Source organism: Notamacropus eugenii, chromosome 2 (assembly GCF_028372415.1).
Source record: "Notamacropus eugenii isolate mMacEug1 chromosome 2, mMacEug1.pri_v2, whole genome shotgun sequence".
Taxonomy (NCBI): Eukaryota; Metazoa; Chordata; class Mammalia; order Diprotodontia; family Macropodidae; genus Notamacropus; species Notamacropus eugenii.
The window spans coordinates 220,942,131-220,958,110 of NC_092873.1; the positions used below are offsets into that span (position 1 = coordinate 220,942,131).

The 15,980-nt window shown below is 35.9% G+C and overlaps 1 protein-coding gene across 3 annotated transcripts in view; it reads right to left on the reverse strand.

The window, feature by feature from the left end:
• Nucleotides 1–15,980, reverse strand: part of HBS1L (HBS1 like translational GTPase) — a 125,448-nt gene that overhangs the window by 53,921 nt on the left and 55,547 nt on the right. For all 3 annotated transcript variants that reach the window (XM_072643403.1, XM_072643406.1, XM_072643404.1), the window contains one exon: nucleotides 7,072–7,180. In XM_072643403.1, the coding sequence (XP_072499504.1) occupies nucleotides 7,072–7,180 (109 nt within the window). The remainder of the gene's footprint in view (nucleotides 1–7,071; nucleotides 7,181–15,980) is intronic.

Sequence of the window (15,980 nt, forward strand, 5' to 3'; positions counted from 1 at the left end):
CTGAAAACCAGCCCTCAGTGCTGACTTAGTGGAACTGGAGGCCAAGTGGCTATGGAGAGGTATCTGCTAAGATTCTGGGCACAAAAATCCCTCTCTGCATCCAGACCAGTACACGCTTGATTGTGCCACCTTGGAGGAACTGAGATCTCACAGATTCCCAGAGTATATCCTATTCCTGACAATGGACCCAAAAGTCAAGTAACTGGTTGGGAAAATGCCCAAAAAAGGGAAAAAAAGTAAGACCATAGAAGGCTACTTTCTTGGTGAACAGATATCTCCTCCCATCCTTTCTGATGAGGAAGAACAATGCTTACCATCAGGGAAAGACATAAAAGTCAAGGCTTCTGTATCCCAAAAACCCAAAATAAATATTCAGTGGGCTTAGACCATGGAAGAGCTCAAAAAGGATTTTGAAAATCAAGTTAGAGAGGTGGAGGAAAAACTGGGAAGAGAAATGAGAGAGATACAAGAAAATCATGAAAAGCAGGTCAACACCTTGCTAAAGGAGACCCAAAAATTGCTGAAGAAAATAATACCTTGAAAAATAGGCTAACTCAATTGGCCAAAGAGGTTCAAAAAGCCAATGAGGAGAAGAATGCTTTAAAAAGCAGAATTAGCCAAATGGAAAAGGAGGTCCAAAAGCTCACTGAAGAAAATATAGTTCTTTCAAAATTAGAATGGAACAGATGGAGGCTAATGACTATGAGAAACCAAGAAATCACAAAACAAAACCAAAAGAATGAAAAAATGGAAGATAATGTGAAATATCTCATTGGAAAAACAACTAACCTAGAAAACAGATCCAGAAGAGACAATTTAAAAATTATGGGACTACCTGAAACCCATGATCAAAAAAGGAGCCTAGACATCATCTTTCATGAAATTATCAAGGAAAACTGCCCTGATATTCTAGAAGCAGAGGGCAAAATAAATACTGAAAGAATCCACTGATCACCATCAGAAAGAAATCCAAAAAGAGAAACCCCTAGGAACATTGTGGCCAAATTCCAGAGTTCCCAGGTCAAGGAGAAAATATTGCAAGCAGCTAGAAAGAAACAATTCAAGTATTGCGGAAATATAATCAGGATAAGACAAGATCTAGCAGCTTCTACATTAAGGGATCGAAGGGTGTGGAATATCATATTCCAGAAGTCAAAGGAACTAGGACTAAAACCAAGAATCACCTACCCAGCAAAACTGAGTATAATACTTCAGGGGAAAAAATGGTCTTTCAATGAAATAGAGGACTTTCAAGCATTCCTGATGAAAAGACCAGAGCTGAAAAGAAAATCTGACCTTCAAACACAAGAATGAAGAGAAGCATGAAAAGGTAAACAGCAAAGAGAAGTCATAAGGGACTTACAAAAGTTGAACTGTTTACATTCCTACATGGAAAGCCAATATTTGTAACTCTTGAAACTTTTCAGTATCTGGGTAGTGGGTGGGATTATACACATACACATACACACACACACACACACACACACAGCACAGAGTGAGATGAATAGGATGGGATCATATCTTTAAAAAATGAAATTAAGCAGTGAAAGAGATATATTGGGAGGAGAAAGGGAGAAATGGAATGGGGCAAATTATCTCTCATAAAAGAGGCAAGCAAAAGACTTATTAGTGGAGGGAAAAAGAGGGGAAGTGAGAGAAAAACATGAAGCTTACTCTCATCACATTCCATGAAAGGAAGGAATAAAATGCACATTCATTTTGGTATGAAAACCTATCCTACAATACAGGAAAGTGGGGGATAAGGGGATAAGCAAGGTGGGGGGGATGATGGAAGGGAGGGCATGGGGAGGAGGGAGCAATTTGAGGTCAACACTCATGGGGAGGGTCAGGCTCAAAAGAGAGAACAGATGTAATGGGGGACAGGACAGGATGGAGGGAAATATAATTAGTTCTTACACAACACGACTATTATGGAAGTCATTTGCAAAACTACACAGATATGGCCTATATTGAATTGCTTGCCTTCCAAAGGGAAGGGGTAAGGAGGGAGGGAGGAAGAGAAGTTGGAACTCAAAGTTTTAGGAACAACTGTCGAGTATGGGTCTTGCTACTAGGAAATAAGAAATACAGGTAAAGGGGTATAGAAAGTTATTTGGCCCTACAGGACAAAAGAGAAGATGGAGACAAGGGCAGAGAGGGATGATAGAAGAGAGAGCAGATTGGTGATAGGGGCAATTAGAATGCTTGGTGTTTTGGGATGGGGGGAGGGGACAAAAGGGGGGAAAATTTGGAACCCAAAATTTTGTGAAAATGAATGTTAAAAGTTAAATAAATAAAAAAAATAAAAATAAAAAAAATAAAAATAAAAATAAAAATAACCATTTTGACAGAGGAAAAAAAAGACTTCAGTGGAGGGAAAAAGAGGGGAGGTGAGAGAAAAACATGAAGCTTACTCTCCTCACATTCGACTAGAGGAAGGAATAAAATGCACAATCATTTTGGTGTGAAAACCTATCTTACAATACAGGAAAGTGGGGGAGAAGGGGATAGGAGGGGTGGGGGGGATGATGGAGGGGAGGGCAGTGGGAGGAGGGAGCAATTTAAAGTCAACACTCTTGGGTCCAAAGAGAGAACAGAAGCAATGGGGGGCAGGATAGGATGGAGGGAAATATAGTTAGTCTTACACAACATGACTATTATGGAAGTCATTTGCAAAACTACACAGATATGGCCTATACTGAATTGCTTGCTTCCTGAAAGGAATGGGTGGGGAGAGAGGGATGAAGAGAAGTTGGATGTCAAAGTTTCAGGAACAACTGTCGAGTATTGTTCTTACTACTAAGAAATAAGAAATACAGGTAATGGGGTATATAGAAAGATATCTGGCCCTACAGGACAAAAGAGAAGATGGGGACAAGGGAAGGGAGGGATGTTAGAAGAGAGGGCAGATTGGTGATAGGGGCAATTAGAATGCTCAGCATTTTGGGGAGGGGAGAAATGGAGAGAAAATTTGGAAACCAAAATTTTGTGAAAATGAATGTTAAAAGCTAAATAAACAAATTTAAAAAAAAAAGAAAGAAAGAAAAAACATGCTTTGGCAAAAAGGTAGAAATGTATTCTAAATGATGGGAACAACATATGTGAATACTAGGAGGAGGGAGTAAATGAATAATGAATAGCAGACCGTAAGCACTGCTGAGGATAATCACTAATACTAATTAGCTCTCAGCCTACAACTTCTCCCTAAGATATAAATGAAACACTTCTTATTTCTTTATCTTTCAGTGGCCTTGCGGGACTATATGGTCCTATAAACGATGTAACTGCTGCCATTACTCCAATTCCTATTTTCTAACAACCAAGATTAAGGTTCATGGGATTTAGAGCTAGACCTTATGGATCATTAGTCCAATATGCCCTTTATAAAGTTGAGGGAAAAGGGCTCATGAAGAAAAATGCTATTTGCCTTCAAAAAAAAAAACTAAGAGCATCTGAATACATACCAAAGCATATTATTTTTCTCTTTTTTTTTTTTGGTTCGAGTTTTCTTTCACAAAATGACCAATATGGAAATATGTTCTATATGATGGCACATACATAACCTATACCAGATTACTTACCATCTCAAGGAGGAGGGAAGAGGAAGGAGGCATAAAATTTGGAACTCAAGACTTTAACTGAGACCTAGAAGTGAGTTCCCCAAAGTCATACATGTTGCAAACAACAGGGGTTCAGACTTGGGTTTTCTGATGTTAAATGCAATGGTACTACTGTACTTGGCTTTTGCTGCTACTGCCTGGTAGAGTAGCTATACCTATTCTGAAAAATCACGTAAGACTTTCTGCTATTAGAATTCTCAGCAGCTTTCTAATCACAAGACCTGGAGGAGGAGCCAACACAGAGGTATAGACGGACCTAGAGAAAAGCTGGGTTTTTTTCCATTTTATATCATCCTATTAACAGTTACAGTGGTCCTGGCAATAGAATGGAAACAGTTGTTATAGGTAACTACAGAGGCAGCAAAAAGTAAGTTTAGCATATAGTCAAGAATGCCCTGCTGACACAGATTATCTCAAGCTCAAAGTCAAGAAGTAGAAACATCACAGCTATCTTTCTCTGCCTCTACTAATATATCGAGGTACTTCCATTTTACATTTTTACCAGATGATTCTTGATTTTAAAAAGTTAAGTTGGGGTGGGAAAGGATAAGGTTAACAGGGATAGGGTAAAAAGAGAAGCTGAGAAAGAAAATAGTGAGTAAAAATAAAATGAAGGGAAATTCACAAATAGTAATAGTAACTTTGAATACAAATGGAACGTTTATAAGCAGCGCTCTTTGTGGTGGCAAAGACCTGAGAATTGCAGGGATCCCCATCAATTGGGGAATGGCTGAGTAAGTTGTGGTGTATGGTCATGACAGAATACTACTGTGCTATGGGAAATGATGAGCTCAATGATCTTAGAAGAGTATGGAAAAACCTGCTTGAAATGACAGAGAACAAAGTAAGTGAAACCAAGAGAACAATGTATACAGTAACAGCAATATTGTTTTAAAGAACAACTTTGAACAACTAAGTAATTCTGACTAGTATGAATACACAAATTGAAAATAAAGGCCACATGAAGAAAGATGCTATCTACATATAGAGAAAGAAATGATAAAAAGAATTATGCATAGAATAATTTTACATATACATTTATTTACATATACATTTATATACCTACTTGTGTCTAATAGGAGTCATCTCTGAAGTGGGCGGAGGAGAAAAAAGAGGGGAAAAAAGAATATTACATGATAACTGTTGTATATTTGGAGGGAATAGCAAGTTGTATATGGTAGATTTGCAGTTTCATGTGCAATTATCTTTTATATTGTACTGTGTTAAGGAAATGTTTGTTTTGTTCCATGAACTGAAAATAATTTTTTTAGAAAGGTAAGAAAATACTGTACTGATCCTCAAAATTATCCTATTTTTGCCATTTCCAAACATGCACTGATTTTCATTTTCTCTTTTAAGGTTAGTAAAACTTCTCATGCTTCCCATTTTTACATTTACCATCAGATTCTACAAAACTCCCCAGGCTGTTATACTTTCCTATACTGGAGCTTAGTGACTACCCCTATAAATAACTGTACTCTCCTGGTCAGCTTGTCCTCACTACTTGAAATGCAGCAATGTTTAAGTGCCTGTTAAAGAGAGTAGTACTTAGGTTTCCTAAACTACAGCAATGTTCTCAGAGGATAATGACAAGTATGGCTTAGCTTAACTAAACTTGTCCTTTCAAAAAACTACACTCAATATCTGTGGGTACTGTTTTAGTCAGTATTTCTTTTTTCTTCTACTTGGTCAGCTCTGTTCTCAGGTACCCTCTTCCTGTTATTCACTGCTATGCTTCAAGTCATCAACCCCAATCATCACTATCACTTCTGCCACTTGTTGCTCTGTTGTCTTCAGTTTGTGACTTCTTCCTTTTTTCTCTGATCATTTCTCCACTTTTGCTGTCACTTTCACACTTATTAGTTTTGGTGCTGGAGGGAAATAAGCTGTCTGGCTATCACTAATGACTGAAACATCATTCTTTCAGGTCAGATAACTGACCAACCACAATGAGTATTCTATAATCTTCCTGTCCATCCCCATCCCCTTTCCTCTTCTACCCTAAGTTTCATTTTTGTCTGATATAGCAACAGATGCTCGAAAGCACTGAAAATGTGTGCAACTGTAATTAAGATGTTACTGGTACTTCAGTACTTCAAATGATCTATCATTTCATTTGTGCTATAGAGATAATGTGGCATAAGGAAGAGAGTACTGGAATTGGAGTCAAGAAGATTCTGGGATCTGGTTGTCTAGTTATGTGACCACAGGTGAGTAACAATCTCTCAGCCTCCCTTTCCTCTTCTGTCCACTGTTAATAATAATACCTGTAAGTATCTATTTCACAATGTTGAAAGGCTCATGAGATAATGTGGGAGTGGGGATTGCAAACTTTAAAGTACTGTGAAAATGTCAGTATGGTTCCTCCAATGACGAAGACAGCAACTCCACTTCATTCTTTATGAGAGCCTTTATTAGCTTTTGGCATTGACCCTTTCCAGACTTAGTTAGGCAGGGTGTCAGGTAATAAATCTACCATCACGTCCATGTTCAAGTCCAAGACCAGAGTTTGCTCTATATCTGTACAGGTTTCTAGAACCCAGGAACACTTCCATATTATAATGGGGCACTGGAATAGAACTTTAGCAGATATTTACAGTTAACATTTATATACTTTCAAAATCTGTCTCCTTAAAGAATTAAACACACTCCAGGTTCCTCATCTATACATGTAAAGAAGCTGGACTACAATTCCTTTTAACTAAAGTTTACTTTATTCTTCAAAATTTTTAGTAGTCATCACTGTAGTGAGGATTTTATATATTTCAAATTCAGTGTTGGCATGATATATCTGCTAGAGTGCTGAGCTTGGAATCAGAACAGGATTTAAATCCCATCTGTCACATGAGCTTTAAGAGACCATAGGTAAATCACTTAATTCTCCAAAAGGCACCAGGCTGACACAGAATATAGAACTTAAGAGTCAAGAGAAATTTGGGTTCAAATCTAAGGTCTGACATTAAATATTTGATACTGGAAAGCCATTTAATCTAAATATCAGCTTCTTCATCTGTTTAAAAAGAAATAAAAATTTTACAATTGAAAAAAATATTTGCACTATCTATACTCCACAAAGTTACTGTGAGAAAAATGATTTATAAACCTTAAAGTACACTATTTTAGCATAAATTATGATGATACTGAACTAATTTTAAAATTAGAAGATATTTTATGGATTATCCAGGTCATCACCATTATTTTACACATGAAGAAACTAATGGCAGCACTTGCCCAAGTCATGTAGTGAACTAGATAGAAAGTGAGGGCCAAAGCCCATATTTCCTGAATGCTGATCCAGGGCTCTTTAAAATAACAAGTTGTCTCAGATGACAAATCAACATATTTATAAAATATAATCCTGACTTCATCTCAAAAGCAAAATACATCATGTAATTATAATGAATAAATAGCAAATAAGTCCAATTAAATATACAGGGGTTTAAACTCTTACCCAGGAACTTCAAATCCCATAGTCTGCTTCTTTCCAGACACAGTCATTTTGGTAACTTTTGGCACAATTTCAGATTCACTTCGAGATGACTGAGGATCTACTGATTTTCCTAGGTGAAGAAAAAAAAAGTTTAAAACTATCAATAGTAAGTCACATTTAATATATTACTTTAAAAATTAAGGATAATTTGCTTCACAACACTATGAGACAAATAAACAAAATATTACTCTCATTTTTTAGATGAGGAAAATGAAATATTAAAAAGGTTAAGTGCTTTGTCCATAGTAGCACAGCTAATAAATATTAGAATTAGGAATCAAAACTAGATCTCCCAACTTAATCTCCAGTACTCTTCATTTCACCATTCTACCACGGTTCAGACTTTAAAGAAAACATCATCTGAGCTTCCCAACCTCTAGCTGCTATGAGAATCAAATGAAATAATACATTTAAAGTGTTTTGCAAGTCTTAAAGCTATATAAATGCTAGCCATCATTGCTGTTACTGTTTCTTTTTCAATATGTTTAAATCATATGAATATTTCACTAAAAAAAAATATTGAGTTACCAAAATGCTAACACCCTTCTATTTCCTTCTTTTTGTTAATTCTTTTCTATTCCTTTCCTTCTGTTGATTAATTTTATCAACAACTCCTTGGATGCTATTTAGTTCCAGTAATAAGGGGGCAGAAAGTAGGTGTTAGCATGCTAAGTTCTATTACAAAGTCTTTAGGTTTGGTCTCAACATTTAACAACCAGTTTCACAAGACAAAACTCACTGATTAATAAATAATTTTAAGCACCAGAAAAATTCCAGAACAAAGAACGGAGCTAGTTCTAGAAAGTGATGAGGTCCAAATCCTTGAGTTTACTTTCAACTTTAGTACTTGAATAAAGCTAAAGTTAATGAAGTGTATAAAATGTAACTACAGTTTTATCATCACAATTCAAAAGATTCTTAGATTCTGAGCTAGAAGTAATCTTCTAGCCCAATCCTTTCATTTTGCATACAGAAAAACTAAGATGTGGGTTATTAGCTGTGAAATTTGAACTCAGGTCCTCTGATTCCAAATTTAGTAGAATTCCATGAGTAATAAGAAAAATAATGTTGCTGACAATAACTGACATTTGATTTGCAATTTAGCATTTACAAAGGGTTTCCCATACATCATGTTTAAGCATCGTAACAACCCTGTGAGGTAAAATGAAAATGTAATTCAGAGTAGCTAAAATAGCTAAGTGATTTGTTCATGGTCAAACAATCAGTATAATTTACAGGAAATATTCAAAACCAGATCATTCCTGACTCAAAGTCTGAGGCTTTTTTTATTATCTATCACTGCCATTAAACTGGGAGTTGGAAAGCCAGTATAGAACAACTTTTGCCAAAAGTACGCTATTGTTATATTTGTCCTTCATTCTCAAACAGGACCATGACATCAAGATGACGACATGACTTGCAGCTGACTTTCATTTGAGTGAGGGAGGGCTGTGCAAGATTGCCAACCTCACTTTCTTCTCCTGAGCCATTTGGGTCCAGTGGCCTAATATTCATCAGGACAACTGGCGATGGCCCAGGATGCAATGTGAGACCCTGGTCCTTTCAGGCTAAGGTCTTATCACGTTCTCACTTTGAGTGAGATACACCTATTCAATGAACAGGCCTTTTTAAGTAGTTACCCAAGTTATGGCCCCTTTAATAAAAAATTAAAAAAAAAAATCAAACTGGGAAGGGAAGACCCTCAGGGTTCCTGGGTAAAAGAGAAACAATTACCATTTAGTTAATTACATTCACTCAGTGCTAAGTGGGTGGGTAGAGACTTGTCCAGTCTACAAGCTCCAGAGTGAATTGGGTTTAAGGCTTGATTTTTGAGCAAAAAATGCAGCCAGTAAATCCCAAGGAAAAAAGACAGCTTTTGGTCACGATATGTACCTTCCCCTGGGTAGAATACCAGAGGACAGGACAGGACAGGAGAGAAGCTGCTACCCACTTACAGGTTGTTTTTGTCCTTTGTTCTAGAAGAGGACCATTGGCATCAAGAGGATGACTATCAGGCCACTGGACCAAGATAGCTCAGGAGAAAAAAGTGAGGTTGGTGACCTTGCACAGTCCTTTCTCACTCAAATCAAAGTCAACCGCAAGTCACGTCATCATCTTGATGCCATGGTCAAAAGTACATAACACAGATGAAAAGACAAAATAGCATTTGAAACCAATGTTCTAAAGGAATAACTTTCCATTTCCTTGCAAGGACTGCTTTTAAATTTTCAAAATCCTTTCAAACTGATTGCAATGTTTCTGAACATTTACTATATTTGGGAGAAGACAGGATAGATTGTGCATAAAAGATCAGAGACAAAAGAAAAATATAAATTAAACATTAGTTAACATAAGAAAATTACTAATCTTGCAGGATGAAAACTTTTTTTTTTTAATCTTCTGGAAATTCCAAAACACAAACTAGATACCAATCCATAATGACAGGTACTTGTGATTTCACTTGTATAGGGAACTCTACCACTGCAAGTCAGCATCTTCCTTGCTTAAAGCAGTAAGAGATTATAGTCACAAAGTCAACACATTCAGATGCAGCACAGTCTTCTGAGCTCTGAGGTTAGCCTTCTATTCATCATACTACAGGCTCTTAATCTAATATATTTATATTATAAATTTATTTTTATTAATTAAATGTTTATTAAAGACAAAATTAAATATTTATATTAAAAATAATCTTAAATATTCCATTTTAAGGTACTTTACTTCTTCATGTCAGCAAATCCAAAATGTTTTAAATATTACTTTGAAAAAAAACTATCACCTAAGTAAACTATGATATAGTTAAGAAAAAGTCAATGGATTTTAAATTTTAAAAAAGATTAAATGTTTCTAGCTAACCACTAAAACCATTATCCTAAATAAAAATTGTGACTTTTTTGCTTATGTTGGAACATATTTCATATGGAATAACTATTTCTTCAATCAGACTGTAAGCTGTTTGAATTTCAAAATGATAAATGTATGCTTCCTCTTATCCTGCACAGCACCTCAATGGTAAGTACATAAGGGATACTCAATTCATATATCTTGATTGAAGGTAGCTACATATTCCCAAATCAGGCTTTTAAACAATAATAGTAACAACAATAATTCCTAACATATGCATACTACTTTAAGGTTTACAAAACACTTTATATTCATCATCTCATTTGAGCCCAACAACAATCCTATGAGGTACTAGCTATAAACATATCTATTAGGGCTAAAAGATGTTACACAACTTGATTGGGGTCACATAGCTGTTAACAGCTGATTTCAACTCAAGTTTTCCAAATTCCAAATCCAGCACTATATCCACCACTCCATCTAGACAATCTAGACAAATAAATACAAATTCCCATTAACTCATACACAAAACTAATTATTGCCATCTATATCACTGGGAACTTTTATTAAGTGCCTATTATGTGCCAGTACATGTCCCAGAAAATGTAGATAAAAATAAAACAAAGGAATAATAAAAATTAAAGTAAGTCATACTCAAAACTCCTACTACTAAGGAATGAATATTTGCTGCTACCATAGCTTTTAAAAAAAATTATCTAGGTAAGCATTAAAGGCTTATAGCCACAAAAAAGAACATTTAGTACCCACTAGCCTTTGAGATATGACAAATTAGCTGACCTCATGTCCACTGACTGCACTCCAATTGTCATCCAAAGACAGGTAATTGCTTATATTGAACTAGGACATAAGTCGGTTAGGGGTGTGGGAGAATTTTAAAAGCACCTATTTATAAATACTATATTCAAGGGAATTCAAGATAATCCTTCTTATCATACACAAAAATGAGGCTGACCCAACAGAAGAGTAAGCTTTATATTATGAGTTACTTTCCAAATAGTATTTAATCAATTTGCCCATTTGTGAATGATATACATTTTGTGCCAATTTGGAGTGCAGTCAGTGGCCATGGGAGGAAAGCTAATTTGTCCAAGGGTAGGATCTAATCCATGTGACCTTTGCTGTGACAAGCACCATTCTTGAACTAGCAAATAGCTAGCCATGGAAGAAAGCTGGCTATGACCCAGTGTCCTTTTTTCATAAATAATTATTAACAAATTTAATTTAAGGTATATGAATGTGATAGATTACTAGTGTGCTGTAAGAAATAATGTATGGAGAGTCTAAGAGAAACCTGGAAAGATTTATATGAACTGGATTGGGCAGAACCAGGAGAATAACTTATATAATAACAATAATATTACATAAAAACAAACAACTTTGAAAATCTTATGAACTTTGATCAGTATAATCACCAACTATGATTCTAGATGATTCATCATGAAACATGTTACCTACCTTCTGAAAGAAACGTTATAAATTTAGATTCAAGAGACTTATTTTTTGTGCATGGACAATGGGGGAATGAATTTTGAATGACTATACATTTCAGAGACAGGCTGTTTTTTTCTTCATCAATGGGAGGGAGAGAGGAGGGAAATAAGGTAGATTTTCAATGATAGAAAAAAATAAATTTAATAAAATTAACAACAAAAAAGGAAACCATGATGTGACAATCTAGAAAACTTATGTCACTGAAGTTAAGTGTCAGAAAACTCAGGTTTTGTGCCAAGTCCACAAAATTGGATGTGTGATCTTTTTATTAGTGACAACATCTCTAAATCACAATTTCTTCAGAAATACCAAGAAGAGATTGGATCAAATGATTTCTCTTTCAGAACTAAAAATTAATCTTATTCTATAAGTTGGCTCTTTTTCAGGCCATACTTTTTCAGGGTACTACCATATCAATCAAATTTAGTAAATGCAATAACCCAAACAGTTAATGTACCTTACTGACAAAGATATATTAACAGTTTCTCCCCGTGAAAAGTCAAACTAACTCACCACTTTAGCTGTTTTGAGAACAAGGCTATTCAATGATCAGTGCTTATTCTTCAAAGTTTGTGATAGCATATTACCATATTTATAAAGCTTTTAAGGCATAGTTGTGTTAGCATAAAACTTTCTATTTAGACAGAAACAACTGCTGCCAATGGAAATGAGTAAAAGGTACTTACTCTCAAAGTATGTCTGCCACATACTTAGTGGAGAGAATCAAATTACTATTCATTGAACTTTCTGGTTCTCTTCCTCTTATTTTTATTATTCTTTTCAAGAGTCTAAGATATCCCTGCTACTAGAAAATGTTAACTCCTCTTCCTGTGACCCAATGTCTTCTTAATGAATTATTTGTTCTCAGATACAAAGTTCTCTTTTGGTCCTTTTACCTTCTGCTTCAAGCACCTCAGATCAGTCAGTCAACAACTATGTGCAAGGCACTGTGTTAAGTGGTAGGAATACAAATTCAGGCAGAAAGGCAGTCCCTCTCCCCAAGGAATTTACATTCCAATGGAGAAATACAACACATAAAAAAGAGCTAAAAACCTGGGAGACGGGATGAGAAAGTCCTATGTAGATGAGTTAGCAGTGTATCTGGAGAAGAAAAACATGGTTGGCCTAAGCCTGCTCCTTAAATTGGAGGTTCTAGGAGGAATCAGGCAAAAAGTGAGGTCTTAGGGGGGAAAAAGGGTACTTCCAACATGAGCAGTCCTGGAATGGAGTGAGCTTCCTGGTTAAAGAGGCTTCTGTGGCATGAGAGACAAAAGTTTTGTGGAGATTAGTGAACCCTGCAGCCTAGAGATGTTGACTCCCAGGGTTTCCCTGAGCTTCCAACTCAAGTCTCCTCTCCCACAGCAATAATCTCCTTAATGTTCTCCATTCATTCATTGTCTTTATTTTATACTCATTAACTCTCTCCTTAGCTCTTCAGAAAACATGCTGCTTAAGAAGGCAACACAGAAAAAGCAGCGGAATGAGTCAGTTTATCTGGATTTGAGTCCCAGCTCTGCCACTAAGTAGATAAAGAATCTAGGTCAGGTCAATCTAACCTCTGGGCCTAAACTATCCATCTAAAAATTGAGTAAGTTAGATTAAAAGCCCTTCTGGAAAAAATAATCAATGAGTCAACAAGAAATTTCAGCATTTGTTAAAATTACTATCAACTTAATCTCATCTTGGTCAAATTTCTAGACCTATTCCATATTCTTAAGTCAACTATATCGCCAATGTATGCAACACCACTAACCCTCTCTATTCAGGCAGGTCAACCTGCCTGACTGATTCTTTACTTTAAGATTTGGAAAACAATATAAAGTAGCATATGATGAAATATAAAAGTTACTAGTACCAATAATTTAATAGTATATGTAGTATTTACTCTTAGATAATCTGTATAAAGATAGGAGTCATGTCTTATCAAAATTATTTTTCCCCTGGCAACTCACAAGAATAGTGCTCTGTAAACATTAAACACCCAATAAATAGTTGAGGAATTAAAGATGAATGAAAATATGTGCAAGTAGGTGTTTAAGCTGTATAACCATGTATTATACTAATTTTTCAGTTTAAAAATTCAACCTTCTAGTAATCAAACTCTCCATATTCAGTGAAGTTGGTCTTGAGATGACAGCCTTAACTGTTAGAAAAGCTTTCCCTTGGAGCCAAGACAGGAGAAAAGGCAGAGGTTTGCCTGAGTTCTCCCAAATTCCCCTCCAAAAACTTTAAAATAATACCTCAAAACAATTCTGGAGTGGTATAAATAACAAAAGGATGGGATGAAACAATTTTCCGGTCCAAAACAACTTAGAACGTCATCAGGAAAGGCCTGTTGCACCTGGGTAAGAGTGAAGCACAGTCCAGCACAGTCAGTGTCCCAGTAAGACAGAAACAAGTCAGGATTGAGGCCCCACACCTGTGCAAGGTAGCCAACATGGGGCAAATGAATTGGCAACAGTCAACTCTCAAAACCATAAACGGTAAGAGTTTGGGACAACTGGTCAAGAGATTACAGTGCCTATGCTGGCACCGGGTTGCAGGACTCTGCTGCACTGCCCATGTGGATCCAAGTCAAAAATCCTAAGTCGCAGTCCAATGCAAGGAGGAGCACTGGAATTCCAGAGTTTGCAGCCACAAGGGAGCGGGAACCCTAATCATAGTTCTGGGGCAGAAAAGAAAGCATGTTGTTAATCACAGACCAGAAGACAGACTAGGAGAGTACTAAACAAATCTCTTCTTAAACCATATCACCTAGTAGAACTAAAAACTTAAGAGATTCCCTGCCCCGCCCCCCATTAATTAGCTCTGAAAACAGCTGAAGCTTAGGATAGTGGCCCTTACATCCCAGGAGCAAAGCCCAACTTTGACATAAAGTTAAAAGTCAAGAAATAGGCTGGAAAAATGTGGAAACAACAGAAAAAGAACTTCACCACAGGAAGTTAATGTGGTGACAGGGAATATTAAAACACAAATTAAGAAGAAGACAGCAAAGTCAAAACTATTTAAAGTCTCAAAGAAAAAATGTCAATTGATCTCAGGTTGGAAAAGAATTCCTGGAAGAGCTGACTCAAAAAGGATTTTAAAAATCGAATAAGAAAAGTAGAGGAAAAATTGAGAAAACAAATGAGAGTACACAAGAAAAATCATAAAAAGGGAGTCAACAGCTTGATAAAGGAGGTACAAAAAAAAAATTCACTGAAGACAAGAACTCATTAAAAAGCTGAATTGACCATACAGAAAAAGATCTACAAAAATTCACTAAAGAAAAGAATTTAAAAAGTAGAATTGGGCAAATGGAAAAAGAAGTACAAAAATTCAAAGAAGAAAATAATGCCTTAAAAATCAGAATTGGGCAAATGGAAGCTAATGACTCCACAAGATACCAAGAAACAATAAAATAAAATTTTTAAAATGAAAAAAACAGAAGATGTGAAATGTCTCATTAGAAAATCAATTGACCTGGAAAACATATCAAGGAGAAATGATTTAGGAATTATTGGACTGCCTGTAAGCCACAATAAAAAAAAAAAAAAAGCCTAGACATCAAATCAAGAAATTATCAAGGAAACCGGCCCTGCTATCCCAGAACTAGAGGGTAAAATAGAAATTGAAAGAACTCACCTCCTGAAAAAGATTCCAAAATGAAAATGCATTCCAAAGTTACCAGGTCAAGAAGAAAATATTGCAAACAGCAAGAAAGAATGCAAATATCATGGAGCCACAGTTAAGATAACCCAACATTTAGCAGCTTCCATTGTTAAAGGATCAGAGGGCTTGAAATATATTTCAGAGGGAAAAGGAGCTAGAATTACAATCAAGAACCACTCAATAAAATCTGAATATAATCCTTCAGGGTAAAAAATGGATATTAAATGAAATAGAGGGCTTCAAGTATGTCTGATGTAAAGACCAGAGCTGAATACAAAATGTGACTTTCAAATATAAGACTCAAGAGAAACACAGAGAGGTAAAATAGGAAACAGAAATCATAAGGAAGCCAATAAAATTAAACTATTTACAATACTATATGAGAAGATGATATTTGCAAGTTCTAAGCATTTTATCATTATTAGGGTACTTAGAAGGCATATACATAGAAAGCATGGGTGTGAGCTGACTATGCTGGTTTAACATCTAAAAAAAATAAAATTAAGAGATAAGAAGAGAAGAATACACAGGGAGAAGGAAGAAGGAGGAGATAGAATGGGGGTAAATTATCTCATAAAAGAGGCATGAAAGAGTTTTTAAAATGGTGAAAAAGATTAAGTCGGGCGAGAGCACCTGAACTTCACTCTCATAAGAATTAGCTAAAAGAGGAAATAACACACTCAACTGGGTACAGAAATCTATCTTATCTTATAGGAAATGAGAAAAATGGGATAAGAGAAGGGGGAAGGAGAGAAGGAAGGGCAGATTAGGGGAGTTAGAAGCAAACAGGGTGAAAGGAGAGAAAGCAGGATAAACAGGAGGGGAAATAGGATGAAGGGAATACACAGTGACTAATCATAATT